We start from the raw sequence: 15,494 nt of genomic DNA, 5'->3' as shown, positions 1-15,494 counted from the left end.
TGATCATAGCATTTATTAACTGGTACAGTTGATCATTGCGCAGTGATACATTTTCATTGTTTTCTTTCATTCACTATTGTCTCACTCACTCTCACTTTTATTCAGTCATTCGGTCGCATATTCTGTTTTCTTTTCTTTTTCTCTCACTCATTTATTCAACCTAATAACAAGTGCACAGTTTCAATTAATATTGTTCTTTTTATTATTATTACAATAGTTTTACGCTTATTGCACGCTTTTTCGTGATAACAAAACTCATTCCACTTTCTTTGTCTCTTTCTCTCTCTTCCCCCTTCTCTCCCTCTTTCTCTTTTTCTCTCTCTCTCTCTCCCCATTCTTTTTACTCACAGTCTCTCCAGATACAAAATTAATTGTTGAAACATGTCGCACTGATGATTCTGTCTCTAAGGAGGGTCTGCAAATAAATTGTTTAAATAACAATAATTTAAATATAAATATCAACGCAATATGTCACGTGAATTCCTACAATAGTCGACATTGGGTTCATGCACTCTATTCTTTATTCTTTTTTTCTGCTTTGATGAGCGCAGCGACATCGATCGCTTCTCATCAATGGCATTAATCCACCTTTTCCTGGTCTAACTAGTTAGTTCATTGTAAAATAACATTCTCGCAATATCTTTTTCGTAAGAAAGACACAACGATTGCTTCGAGCCTTCGGATTCTCCGATACCGTCGACCCCTTCACGAGTTTCTAAACACAGGTTCTCAGAATTTATGACCATAGATTCTTAGTATTATCTAGTTTTATCTCGTCAACAATTTTTAATTAATAATTAAATATAAGAAAATTTAAGCAGTATCCCGAATATTTTGAATCTTGACAAAATCAAGATCATAAATTTCAATTATTACTTTATTTCCTTAAACAATTCAACTAGAGATTCGTATCGTTAATGTTCTAAAATTTTAGATTATGAAAAGTCAGATCTCTAAGTACACAAATCTTTTTAGCAGAACTTGTTGCATTTTTCACTTTTCCTCTTTGTTTTCAATTTCTAAATATCTATATATTTATTTAATTTTATTCCGTTTCAGTTCAGCTAAAAAGAACAAATTTCTTACGTGTGAAACACACATTGAAATTCTAAAGTTCTTAAAACTACGAATTTCTCTTGAAATTCCGTATCTAGTTATTCTTCAATTCTTTAGATTTGATCATTTACAAATTATAGTTTTTGCACTTTCTGAATTCTAAAAAATTTCAATTGCGAAAATTCTAAATTTCCGTTACCTCGGATCTATGGTCTGATAGCGGACGTTTTTCTCGATAATTACGGATAATCTTGAGCTCGAAACTTTCGGATCTTTGGATCCTTCAAAACTCGTCGTCTTTCATCCCGATTTTCACGGAACAATGAGCTTCCAAAAAACTATCTTTTTAGGATGTTCGATGAGCGTCATCGTGTCCGAGTCTTTCTCGGCCAAAATGATTCTCTCCAGTTCAACAATACATGAAATACGCAAATCGATCACCAAGACGGCGACAGTGTCCTTGAGATCATTGGATTGCTTCTATCGATCGCAATTATCGCCGTAGGTGAATCGTGTGAGAATTCTCACGGTTGCTGCTTATGTTTAAATGTGTGTGTATGTGTGCTGCTGCTGCTGTATGTGTGTGTGTGTGTGTGTGTGTGTGTGTGTGTGTGTGTGTACACGCGTGTGACGCGCGCGCGCGAATGTGTAATCAGTCCGCCCACACGTTTTATCAATATTAATAAATATCGATATAATGTAGTGTGTATATGTGTGTGTTATATGTGTTGCCTTCAATAGCAGTGAGAGAAAGCTATTGCACGTGAAAAAATTTTTGTCATAACCGTAAGGCCGTAAGCTAATCGACCAATCACAGTCAAGCATTTCAAACAAGAGTGTTTGACTGTTGGTCGGTTTGCTTACGATCTTATGATTATTAAGGCTGAAACTTTTCCACGTGCAATGGCCTAAAAGCGGAGTTCTACCAGAAGTTGCCTATATAATCTCGTTGCCTCGACAACACAGCGCTTCCGACAGTTAATGTAATGTATGAGTAGTATACATGTGTGTCTACATGTATGTATGTATGTTACACAAATTGTGGTTTGCGATTTACCAAAAGGTATAACCGCCCTCCGTTCCTCCTCCCAGGAACGAGCCCTTTTTTTGAGATAGGGCTACGCTATGACCAGCCATCGCGGCCAATTGTGCAGCGTTCGCGGCCACTCCAGGTGGTGGTGGCGGCAACACCGGCTGCGAGATGCCATCGAACCGAGTACCATCGAAACCGTTCTACGAAATGAATATTACTAATATTAACCGCGCTTGTGATATATGATGTTTCTTTTATTAACATACTAAAAGATTTAAAAATGCATTATTAAAAATGATAGCTAGAAAAAAGAACATTCTATATATATGGTGCTAAATAATTATAATATATACGCATTTTTGGAAAAAGCTAATAGATAATAGAAGAATTGTAAAAAAGAACAATACTTCTATTACATATATATATCGACACTTACAGGTACCATAATAGTGGGCCTTACAGGAGCGGGCTGCATAGCAGGATAATACGCTGTGGTCGCAGCCAATGGCGGATAATATTGCAATGGGTATCCCGGTGGATAGTATTGCAAAGGATATCCCTGTCCGTACATTGGTTGATACATCTAAAGAGATTTATTGATAGATTGCATTCAAATTCGGACTCCCTTTTTATGTCTTTTGTAGAAATAAAATACTAGATGATAACTCTCACCATAGGATGCGTAAGAGTCTGGTCATATGTCGGTGGCGGTGGACCTTGCGTCGCATATAATTGAGGTTGATTGGGAAATACTCCATAGGGTGCGGCGCCTGCAACTATCGGATATATGTTATCAGAATCATTCAATTTATAGCTATAGTATTTATAGTATAAAACATTATCATTGAACTCAATACAATCGATACTCAATATAATCTAAAAATAGTTTTGACGGTCCAATGCGATCCGAAAGAAATAATGACATGGAATATCTTTGTCTTTCTTGGTATAGATCAATAAGAAAGTTTATATCATATCTGTCCTAGAGAGATATATATAGAAATACATATTTTGTCTGCTTAATCATATTAATATAAGAAACCATAATAAAATTTTTGACAATAATTGTACAGTTTTCAATGTGTATGTACTTAAAAAATAGAGATATTGAACTTAATACTTTTCTCTTGAATAGAACCAAACATAGGCTCCCATAAAGATTCGTTTGTAATTTCATTAATTAATCCAAAAACTCTTAAAAATTACAGTACTTTTACAGTTCTTATACTACAGTATAAGAAGTAATGTTTGGATATAAGAGAGAGAAAGAGAGAAATGGAGCTAAAAAAATCTAAATTATATTTAAAAGTTCATAAACAATTTTTAAAATTCTGCAAAAATTAAACGGAATCTGACATTCTTTTTAAGAAATAGGTAAACGTTTATTCAACTCCAGCTTCAGAAAAAAAAACTAATGACAAAATTTCTGCTCCAATAATAAGTAACAAATTCAAAATTCGAAAATTTATAAATAACTTTTAATTCTAATACATATTTTTTGTTTCTAGTATGCTCTACTACCTCTAGTAGGCTCTACTAGCTTGATAGGATAAAATAACAGAAATCACACAGTCTTACCACCGTAGGTTGGGGGTTGCGTTGGCGCGGGGACAAAGCCGGTCGGTGGGTGAGGGGCCACCGGATACGCTGCAACACAAGGCAATGCGAAATGCAATTTCACTGAATTCGCAGATCGTGAACGACATGTGTGTGTGTGTTCAATCTAAGCCAACATGGTACGTGGTACCACACTGCCAGAAAGGACGAGTGCCGGCGCACCGTCCACGTCCACGACGCGGTATCAAGGAACACAATCTGCGCTTCATTTTGACAGACTGTGTAACTCTTATCCGCGTCGAGCACGCGTAGAGCGCGTCGTCGAGATCGGGACGCGGTTGGATCCTCTTCTCCAATATGGTTCTGGGATGATATTGGCAGCTTTTTGGTATTAATTTTTCAAGAATAAAAGAATTGACGACTCACAAAATTATTCAAAGCAGTCGCGAAACGAATCTTCAATTTAATTTTATTATTACGCGATACACAACTCTTAGCGAAACTCAAACTTTCAATAGAGAATTTAAAAATAAGTTTAACAATGTAAAATTCTATTATTAATGTAAGACTTATATTGTATATATCTCAAGATGAAGCATTTAATTAAGCAATCTTATTTGTAAATAACAAGAGAAATAATAAATAATAGAAAATATCTTGAAGAGAAAACTGCTTCAGAATCGTTTCAAATTCAAGATACTAGCTTCGAAATAATATCATTTTAAAGTCGCTTTCAGTTTAAACTAAATCGTTTCAGAATAACTGCTTCGAAATCGTTCTCAATTCGAAATATTCGTTAAGATAATTAATAATAAATGGCGTTATAAGATAATTTTGATTTCTCTAGAATTGTACTTGTGAAAATAATCCAAAAAACGCATTTTCGCCATAACAGAGAGAGATTGTCCAATGCGCTACCGACCTCCAGAATAGTACTCCCACACCCAAGTATATCTTACACATGACATACACCGTTTTGATCAAGGTACTATTTAAAGCTCAAACAATGTTAGTCACTAAATAATGGTGAAAAGAAATAACCGAAGATATCACGTCCGCCTGTCGCTCCCGGGGTCTCCCTTTGAGCTTTATTCCGCCCAACATGAATTGCCGGGGCGCAGGCGGACCTTTTTTTTTTTTTTTTTTTTTAATTAAAAACATTTACAAGGTGATCAACTCCTCATCTTGAAAGACTTTAGTCAACTAAATCTTGATTTCTCATCACTTATCTTTCTCAAAATTGATGAAACTAATATTATATTTCCCTGGAAAATAAAACTCCTTTTTAAAATACAAATAAAATAAGATTTAATATTTTTATGTTTAATCTATTTTATATATACATATACATATATATACATATATATCAAAAAAAGTATTATCGATACACACGAAAAAAATAAAAAAGATAGCAAAGCAAGGATCTTTATCAATTGAGATGTTTTTATTCTTTTCGAGAAATTGATCACCTTAGACCATACCCTCTCGAGGATCCATCGAGATTACTAATAGATCATCCACATGAATGGATCCACGCTTAAGGAGTTAAAACGAATCATGCTTGAGAATAATTTGATATATTAATAGATTTTATCGGAAAAAATTATAAATTACCAAAATTTTTTATCAAATATGTTCTTCTCTAAAAGATTTATTAAAATTCTATTATTTAAAGTTCAATTTCTGCGTTTGCTGACGGTTATTCTCGAACAATGATTCGTCACCGAGCAACCTTTACTTCTAGAACTAAGATTTGATACGAAACCGATCTCAAAGCAAATAGCGTTACGCAATCAAAATAGAAGCCAAATACATTCGTCTAACAGGTCGAGCCTGAGGGATTCACTTAAATTAATATATTATTATTTATTCAAATGTATGAAATTTCCAAAATTGTTAATATCTCGTATTACGACTGTTTTTATTTTGTTTCCTCGATCACTGTAATTAACCCGTTACATTCCAATTTACTCTTTAACTATACTTTTGCTTTATATTATTTATAAATTTGCAGCAATACATGAAGAATAGAATGACTTTTGGATATAACGGATTAAGCATTAATAGAGATCAGCAAATCCCGAAGCTCGGCCGTGTTTAAAAAACAAAAAACGACAAAACAGAGCTAAAATAAAGCTAGGAGGTAAAAAGGATAACGGTTGCTCCAAAAAGTGATGTTAAAACAAGCCCAAATAATCAAAGGACTCGCGATGTGAGAACGGCAGTCCATCTCAACATCATCATCATTATCAACATCATCGTCATCATAATAATCATCATGTTCATTATAATCACAATCATTATTAACATCCTTATCATCATCATTATTATACCATCATTATTATCATTATCCTCATCATGATCGTCATCCTCGTCATCGCTGGCGATGACGAGATGCGATTTCACAAGTCAAATCGAGAAGAAGAGACTCTACATCTCTCTCTTTCTCTTTTTCGGGGCAGTGAATGTGTAATTTATACAATGAGTATAGTGGTACGATAGTTATGTATATATATATATATATACATATATATATATAAAATATATGTATATATATAAAAAAATATATTTATACATATATGCATATATAGCATATAAGACTATATACACATATCAGACTCCACACATTCAAAAAGTCGTGACAAGACTCAGCAAACCACAAATTTCTGCAAATATCCAGAGATAAAGGTTAAACATGATTAAAAGTTCCTCGGAATCGTGTATAGTAGTAAATAGTTAACGTCAGCGACCGGCCGCATCGCGACGCCGCGCCGCGAGACGCTCGGCCGCATATTTTTTTCTCTAGTCCTTTTAATTATCTAAATCGCACCATGCGCTACGTGTCGCCGCCATCAAGAGGCTAATGATCCTTCCAAATATTTGCAAATCATAGAATAAGTGAAAATTTCTATTTTATTTGGAGTAAGAATAGAAAAAAGATGAGACAGTAAAATTTCACTTCTCTTGTAATCATATTGGATGTTCAAGATATTTTTGAAAATATTTATATAAATTATCGAAGAACGTATTTGATCATACAAATCATTTTAAATAATATTTGAGAAATGCAAATTCCAATCGTTATCGAAAATATTTTTAAAACAGCAAATTTCTAGAAAGAGAATTGTCCTCTAGGCGTCGTGTGCGCGATTGCGCTGGTGTTGAGGGAGATGGATATATTCTCTAACATAAATGTCAGCCCACACCAAATTGTTCATGATATGACCAAAGGTTGATCGAATCAGCGGAGACAAACGATCCAGCTTTGTAGCTTTCAACACGACCATTTCTGCGAGAGTTTGTAATCGATACTGGAAATACTTTACTTTCGTATCCAGATATGCAAATAAGTATTCGCTATAAAAAGAATTTTCTACGATCTAAGAATACGAGGAATCGGAAAAGTTAAAATTAAAAGACAAAAGATTTTTTAAGAGAAACAGTAATTTTTACCGATTCAGAAAAAAACAAGGATAATGAAAGCTTTATGAATGTGACAATCCCTAACAATTCTTAGAACTTGTTTCCAAAGAATTAAATACTAACGATCAAAATTGAAAAATGTGAGAATTATTGCATTGATCGTCGATTTTATTATTTTGAAATGTACACTGGGTAATAATTTGTTTTAATCTTCCATATCACACGTTGACAAACCGTTGGTCTATCCGCAGATTCGCGCAACCTCTGGGAAGTAATAAGTTAAATGTCTATGTGTCACGGTGCAAACAATAATCGAATCAGTCACAACCGATTGTAATATTAATGCTAGTACGGCTTAATGGTAAAAGTGTCTATCGCTTTTTTTTCCTCTCTCTCTCTCTCCATGTACACTCTTTTTCTCTTTCACTTCCTTGATTTGTCCCAATGAGCAGTTCGACGCTATGCTGTATCTTTTCCATATTTTTGCTACCTCTCTACTTTCAATAATCCACGTTAAATGTTCAATAAACAATATCAAGAATTTGTCTATCTTTTTTCTGTCGGACGGTCATTCATCGAAATGCTTCCGTGGACAAGACGTGTTCTCGAGACAAACTGAATCATCGGGAATTTGCTAAGAGATTATGTATTTGTAAATTCTGCAATATCGATCCGTGAAATGAAGTAAAGATATCCTGCAATACATAATAAAAAAAAGAATTAAAAAGAATATATCGCTTCCCTCTTAAAAAATCTTAATTAAAAACGTCGAAAGAGAATATATTCTTAAAACTATAGAGATGCAAAAAAAAAAAAAAAAAAAAAAGAGAGAAGTAAACCTGTGTATTTAAGATTTTTAATTATTCGCTCCCGATGATCTCTAGATCGTTACGAGGACACTCTTATTCAGTACCGACTAGCGTATTTACTAGCTACTTTGCTTAAACTCACTATTAACAAGTGTAACAATCCTATCAATCATGCACATGCAGTCATCGCGACCCTGGAAGACCTCGCCCCGATTGCTAGTTGATTAATTTAACGAAAAATAATACATAATGTAAAAATATAATAATATAAGATGCAACGTTATATTTTTTTTTTTTCACGGCAGTCACGAAATAAATACATTGTTTATGGTGTGGGCGAGTTTTCCAGGGCGACGCCGAGATTTATGGAACTACGATGATCATACAACAATACGACGATTCAAAATCATAACATTAGACCGGCTCGATCCTGCCTTTGTTTAGTTGCATATAATTCAAAGGAGGGACCGAACGTAGATGAAGTAACAATGTCGAAAGCGAAATCGTGTGAGATTAAATCGATTAAAACAGCATATCAAAAGAAAAGAAACATGCACGATTATAAAAACAATGATATATAGCAGGGAACACGACCGCCCCCTTCGATTTTTCTTTCTCTACAAGAGTGGGCGATCGCGCACTCCTCATCGCCAAGGAAAAAACTGTTTGGGACATGCGAGCCGAGATAATCATTGATGGAAAGTACAAAGCTCGTACTTGCATGGAGATCTACTGGGATGCTAAAGGTGAACGCAATTTCACTTTGAATTTTCCCGCCGCACGACTGCCTTTTATCTCTCTCTCTTTCTCTTATTGTCCTGAAGTCGGCCACGCGATAACTACGAGTTGCAGCAGAACGGGTAGGTGTGAGATTACGTTTCATGATTCACTGATTCTCTCTCGCTACAATGTTCAAGTCAAACTACTCTCAAGCTATTGAGAAGAATCTATGTAAGGTTACAATCATCGAAGGAGGAAGTCTATATCTAACTATACCACGTGTCTATGACATACAACCGCGGCCACGAATTTCCCTCATAGCCAATCAATGCTCTCTTTTCTCTCTCTCTGCACTTTTTCTATTTCAAATCATCTAAAAAAAAAAAAAAAAAAAAAAAAAAAAAAAAAAAATAGAATTTTGTTTTTTCTCTTTTATTTCTTTTTAACTTTATCATGCTATGATTTTTCGGGAAACTTGTGACGTGGTTTCAAGCAATGTGCACTATTTGTTAAAAGTGAGCCAGCAAGTTCTAAATAAAGTATAAATATCGTCAAATGTGCCGCTGAGCTTAATAGCATTCGTGTACATTCGCGAAGCCCGCCATGTACGCGCGCGAATATTTGAATAAAATTTCATTTCAACACATTTGAATCATATAATACAAATAAGCTAAAAAATTACATTAATGTTAAACAATCGAGGTAATTAATGGGGGAAAAAAAAATGAGAATTGAGATAATCAAATAATAGTTAAATAGAAATAATTTAGTAATCATATCTGATATAACGAATGTATTTTTAAATCTATATATAACGTAAGCTTTTAAAAAAAACTTTTAGAAAAATCTGTGTTTTAATTAATTTTATCCGACGAAAGATGCGTAAAATTCAATATAATATTCAATTTTGATGTAACAAAACAATATATGTTAATTTAACGCAATAATAAAGATCCCTAATTCTGTTCTGAAATTATCTATTACTTTATGATAATTAAATTATCGTGGTTATTAGAAGAATAAAATGAAAATTCCATAGGAAAAAATTGCGACGCACCCGCGCGCAGACATGTCGAGCATAGAACGATAAAAAATAAAAATAAAAAAAGTATATAAAAGGACAGTTAATAAAGTGGTCAGCCAATATCACGAAGTTCTAATACGAAATATTGATATACCCATATCAATATCATGGAGCTATATTGATTTGGATATACATATAACGACCTGCGCCTCTGATTTCTTTCAAACGCGCCCATTCGAACGGCGCGAAAGCGTTACGTGATGTCTATGGCAGCAAATGTGAAAATGAATTCAAATTCCATGCGCGCTCTCTTTCTCAGAAATATGTAGTACAGTATTTAATATAGAAATTAAACATACAACTTCCACTGCATGTTTTTTTTTTTTTTTCTCAAAGAACAACAGGACTCGATTATCGATCGTGTTGTATTAATCGTTTACAAGTTCTGAGGAATCTGCGAAAATGCGAAATTTTCATGTGTCTTAGATGACATGTTTTTAACATAGCTGCGCTGAAAGTCACATTTCATTCGCAATTTGAACGCGGGGCGTTTTCTATTTTGAATCGAGAGACGCCTGGTGCATTCTATACCTTTATGCACATTGAGGCTAGCAGAAAGTTAGCGATTGCTTCCTATAAAAAAATATTTTCAGAAGAACTATTTATATTCTTATTGACTAGAAATATTCTTTCACTGTAGACGAAAGTTTATCGGTTAAAAAAAAAAAAAAAAAAAAAAAAAAAAAAAAAAAAAAGCACAAAATAAATTATGTCCGTTACGTGTAAATCTTCTGCATAATTAAATTCCAAGCTTCTCTTCATGTATACTTATTTTGAAAAAGAGTTTTTGAAATGATATATGAATCTGAAAATCAATAATCCTAGGATCGTAATACATTTTATAATTTTAGTAATTTTGAAATGACAACGTGAATTCAGGGGATTTGCGTTATATTAGGAATTAATTAGAGAACAATAAATCCTGCAACGTGTTAAATCCGAATGGCATTAATTGCACGTGTTATTCATATCTTTGCTACGCAATATCACTTGCATAAAAAAAAAAAAAAAAAAAAAATTTAAAAGCTATCCGTTTTCTAACGAATGCGCTATAGCATTTATATCAAAAAATTATACCAATTAAATGGGAAAACTGGCAATTAAGAGCCAAAGCGCGGGTATTGGTGGCGCGAATGTATTGTTAAATTTTAATAATAAATATGTATTAAAAATGTACGTTTCGGACCGTTTTCTGGTCCATCTTTAACATGGATATAAATATATAAATGTTACATTGGAAAACTTAAAACTTGACATACACAATATTTGTCGTTGCAGTCAAATTTTAAATTAAAATCGACAAATTATACATTTGTTACTAAAATTTAACAATACATTCGCGCATCTTGGCTCTTATTTGTCAGTTTCTCCATTTAATTGTTAGTATTCTGATCATATATTGCTGTTACCATTAAAAAATTATATCATGCTTGACGCGAGATGTCGTCATGTGTTCAGAATTTTTAACGATATCTTGTCGTTATTATAAATTATATAATACAAAGGTATGCATGGTACAAATGACAGAAGCAATCGATTTCTTTGCGTTAGCCTCAACGTATATATAACAGGTAATATATACATACATATATGTATGTATATATATATATATATATATATATATATATATATATACACATGCATATATGTATGTGTGTGTGTTGTGTGTGTACGTAATATATGTTGGTATAAACACGTAGTGAGTTAAGGTAATATATAGAGTAAGGTGAGGTTAGATACGTGGCTTAGGCTGCGCCGATCTCCAGAGCTCCACCTACTGACTGGGATCAAATCGTCTTTGTAATGGTCCGCTGCAAACATATTGACAGCCAAACTGTAGGCGCTATCCTTCCGCGCTCAACTGCTACACCGCCATACACATATAAATGGTAGCACAGACTCTCGCAGCAGTATACGCCCGCCGCCGTGTCTTCACATTACTAATAATATTATTATCATAAGGAGGGCCATCAGCTCTCCGCTTACTTAGATTAAGCTTTGTGTATCCTTATAATATATTTCTACTGTGCTCTCTATAGGAGCGTAGCACCTGCTTAAGGATAACAGACCAGACCTCTGATAATGAAATGTCGCACCGTCGAAGTTACTATGTATCTTTACGACCTTTGTGCGAAAATGATTTCTGCCAAAGCTATTCCAGGAATGTTACAGATCTCCGTTCCATCATGCAGGAGGAACAAAAAGGTGGATCCGAGATACCTGGAACGGCTTGAGCAAATTAACAAATGCTTACAAGTGGACTCGATCGCTTCGAACTCAGTGTCTGTCCGATTATTATCGAACGAAACTATTTAGAAAACTTTGTCTTAAATTCTATGAGTTTTTTTAATCATACAGTCTCTCTCTCTCTCTCTCTCTCTGTGTGATGTTTGTACATTCTTACTTTTGCAAAAACCAGCCGCTGCATCTGCAAAAATACCACTGAGTAATATCAAGAGATGACCTCCGGAGCTCCAATATATCAATATCACATTAACAAGAATCAAAAAGAAAAAGAAAAAAAAAAATGAAAATGAGTTTGTATTCTTAGAATCTTTGTTGAAAATCACCGAGTTTAGAATTCATATTTTCACGACGTGTTCTCGTAGATGTGTTATTTGCGAAAAAATATACAATTTAACACTTGACAATGTCTAATTTCATGATTGTATAACATACGCAGATGCACAGACACACAGGGTTAATCGGAGATCATAGCACAACTAGAATAAAAGTAATTTCTTGTGTGAAAATAAGAAAAAGATTTTTTTTTAATTCGTACAAAGGTGTTTTTTTTTAAATTAACTTTAAAAATTGGGAAATTAATAACATATTTACACCTTTTTAAACTTGAGTTTTAACAATCTTATGTTATATGTATAAAAACTCCAGTATAAGAAATTTTATTCTACGTTTTTAAATTTACTCTTTAAAAAATTTTTATTTTAGTCGTGCTACGATTTTTCACCCTCAACCATATATATATATATATATATATATATATATATATATATATATATATATAATATTGTAACTATTCTTAAACATTTTCTTTCTCATTATATATTAAAATTGATTTAAACGAAGATTTTTCGTATCCAAAATCGTCTAAAGATCATGTTGTAGCATGTTGAATTTGCTTCAATGCTACAATATTGTCGATAATATGTCGATAAATTATATAGAATAATTTGAATAATCTTGAAATCGCAAAAACTGTAAACTGAAAAAGATATTTCTCGTTAATCGTGTACCTTTTGGAGAAACATATATTTTTTTAGGCATATTTTTATATAATTATTAACGAAAATATTTAGAATGTGTGTGATCATGATATGAGGATATTCTGTACATAATATATGCACGCAACGTAATAACATCATACATACGATATACGCACATGTGCATACATAGATACTAGAAGAAGAAAAGTCGAAAATTGTAGGATAAAATTTTTTTAAACGAAACTTCATTTTCGATATAAAGGGATTAAAATAATGCAACAAGTTCAATAGCGCATTCGTTTCATTAAATTATAAATTAATAAAAATGTCGTCTTTTTTTATCACACAAAGTATTACACGGGGAATTAAAGAAATTTGAATTAAATGTATCTCGAATTTTCGCTTCTTCGAACGCCTATATTTTGTCTTGTAATTGTAATTTTAAACAATTTTGATTATTTATAGCATCAATTATTTTTTTCATTCCATTTCTTTATTATCATAAATAAGAAGTAATGAAAAATACTTGCGTGTAGCAAAATCCATTCAGCCGATTCTGTTTATTAGTCAATGCGTGTACATCTACTCGAGGAAACTTCAAAGGCGATTTTATCGAAAATAAAGCCTCGAATGAAAAAGCTTTATTCAACGTTTCCAATCTGCATTTACATAAGAAACCATCTCCATTTCGCTTGTATATACGATTTACGACGCACCCTATATATTGTACTTATGTAAATATATATGCATGTGTGTACAGAGGATGACAATTGAAGGAAGTTGCTGAAATTATTCGGCTGTTTTATATATTTAAGAACAAATGGAATATTTTGAAAAAATCAAACCTTTGAATAGAGAAAGACCTATCAATTTTATTAGTATACAATGTAAAATAGTATAAAGCATCTTTTAATAATTACAATTTTGGCCACCGGGCGTCTCTTTTCTCTATTTGACTTTTATTGAATATAAAATTCGATTATATCAAATTGCTTGATATAATTTTTCTTCCATACGCTAATAAAATTTGATTGGTTTTTCTCGCTTACTCAGAACAGTTTGATTTTTTTTTTTTTTTTTAAATTTTACCTTACAAAACTAAACTAAAATATTTTACATGTCCCACGAAAATATAACATCTTGTCTCTGAAAAATTTTTAGATAAAAATTTTAAAAGTCCAAAAAAATCAAAAAGTTATAATTCAAAGAGTTACCGAATCCAAGAATTTTCAAGAATAGAAGGTAAATTATTAAAGAATATCAAGTTAATAATCGGACAAAAAATTAAAATTACATTTAAAAGGGATAACGATTAAAGGCATTTCAAAAATTTCAGAATGCCTAACAATTGGCAATCTAAAAATTTTGAATGCATCAAGAGCAGTACAAAAAAAAAAATTTGAAAATTTAAGCTTAAAAACATAAGCTTAGAGAAATTTCGTGAATACAAAGAAAATCAAGAATTCGCGAATCCAAGATTGTGAAACCATGAAAATATACCTTGAGAGGCTCGAAATTTGAGGTTTCAGAGATCTAGTAGAGATAAGGATTTGGAAAGAGCTGAACGTGACGAAAAAAACCTTGTATAACTACGAAATAATATTCTCTCTCTCTCTGTCGCTCTCCTCTCTCTCTCTCTCTCTCTCTCTCTCTCTCTCTCTCTCTCTCTCTCTCTGTCTTGGAAGAAAGAGAATGAACAAGTCTCCGGAGGCCATTTTGTATGCCCAGAGCGATGTGCGGTATTGATTTGTTCCGTCAACTCGGGCTAGGCACTGGAGCGATCCATGCCGGCGTCTGGGCTCCAACTTACTAAGGTCGAGCGATACCACGCCGCGCTATGGGCCGTTCGCACCAGGAGTCGCGTTGGCGTCAGCGTCCCGTCGAATGACAAGTGGCGAATTATACGGCTTATCTCAACGACTACTCGTATATTCGTTTTATGTTACGTGTGTCATATGTGTGTGTGTGTGCGCGCATCGCATGTACGCGTCATGTATACGTATATGTGAGAACGCGCGTCGATACGCATATGTGTCTGTATATTTCCCTCACACTGTCTCAGTATACATTACGAACACGCAACGAACAGTAACGCATGATTATGACATATAGTTACCTTTCTTGTCGGTCATTATTGCTTAAAGTTTCACAATTTTACTAAAAGAAAAAGAGTTACGTTATTCTTAATTAAATCACCGATTTAAGTCTTGCAGCACTATCGGCCGATGGGAACGGCTATGACACTTGACAAACACTAGCGCCGTTTATTGAGCGTGCCTGTGGCAGTGCGCTAGCAGTTGTACGTTTCTCGCGCATGCGTCGCTTATTGACCCGCGAACCCGATTAGCGAGAGCGTCCAACGTTACGTCGATAACATGCGCGTCAAGACCTATCCACAACAAGATATATACTTTAAGCGTTCCTGGATCGCGTTCCAAAATATACTTTTTGGAATGGAGTAGCGCGCGATTGACCAATCAGAATAAAGAAAAAAATCTGGACAAAAATTTCTTCGTCCTGATTGGTCAATCAAACGCTACTCTACTCCAAGGAGTAAATTTTGAAGCGCAATCCTGAAATTGTTGGTG

The 15,494-nt window shown here is 33.6% G+C and overlaps 1 protein-coding gene across 4 annotated transcripts; it reads right to left on the bottom strand.

Annotated features, from left to right (window-relative positions):
* Nucleotides 1-81: 81 nt before the first annotated feature.
* On the bottom strand, nt 82-15,188 carry LOC138945244 (DAZ-associated protein 2). 4 transcript variants are annotated; one of them, XM_070316624.1, is made up of 5 exons: nt 15,023-15,188; nt 3,668-3,736; nt 2,762-2,859; nt 2,526-2,672; nt 82-2,289 (listed from the first exon to the last, which is right to left on the bottom strand). In XM_070316624.1, exons 1-5 carry the CDS (start codon nt 15,036-15,038, stop codon nt 2,110-2,112), a joined length of 510 nt encoding a protein of 169 aa, XP_070172725.1. In that variant the 5' UTR covers nt 15,039-15,188; the 3' UTR covers nt 82-2,109. The 4 variants fall into 4 exon arrangements, with proteins under 4 accessions (XP_070172725.1, XP_070172724.1, XP_070172723.1 ...); XM_070316623.1 differs by having other exon boundaries at nt 2,762-2,865; nt 15,023-15,184; XM_070316622.1 differs by lacking the exon at nt 15,023-15,188 and adding an exon at nt 8,596-8,978.
* Nucleotides 15,189-15,494: the final 306 nt, after the last annotated feature.

This window comes from Polyergus mexicanus, unplaced genomic scaffold, assembly GCF_030449975.1.
Source record: "Polyergus mexicanus isolate NDT 795.1 unplaced genomic scaffold, iyPolMexi1.0 SCAF_3, whole genome shotgun sequence".
NCBI classification, from domain to species: domain Eukaryota; kingdom Metazoa; phylum Arthropoda; class Insecta; order Hymenoptera; family Formicidae; genus Polyergus; species Polyergus mexicanus.
This window is presented reverse-complemented; position numbering and strand designations above follow the sequence as displayed.

What these genes read in the sequence shown, in the direction of transcription:
- LOC138945244 (XM_070316621.1), bottom strand. Translation starts at nt 8,761, where the DNA reads ATGAAACGTAATCTCACACCTACCCGTTCTGCTGCAACTCGTAGTTAT. An exon ending in CCCAGTAGATCTCCATGCAA is followed by an intron (nt 3,737 to 8,595) that starts GTACGAGCTTTG and finishes CTTGTGTTGCAG; the next exon opens with CGTATCCGGTGGCCCCTCAC. An exon ending in GGCCCACTATTATGGTACCT is followed by an intron (nt 2,290 to 2,525) that starts GTAAGTGTCGAT and finishes TTCATTTCGTAG; the next exon opens with AACGGTTTCGATGGTACTCG.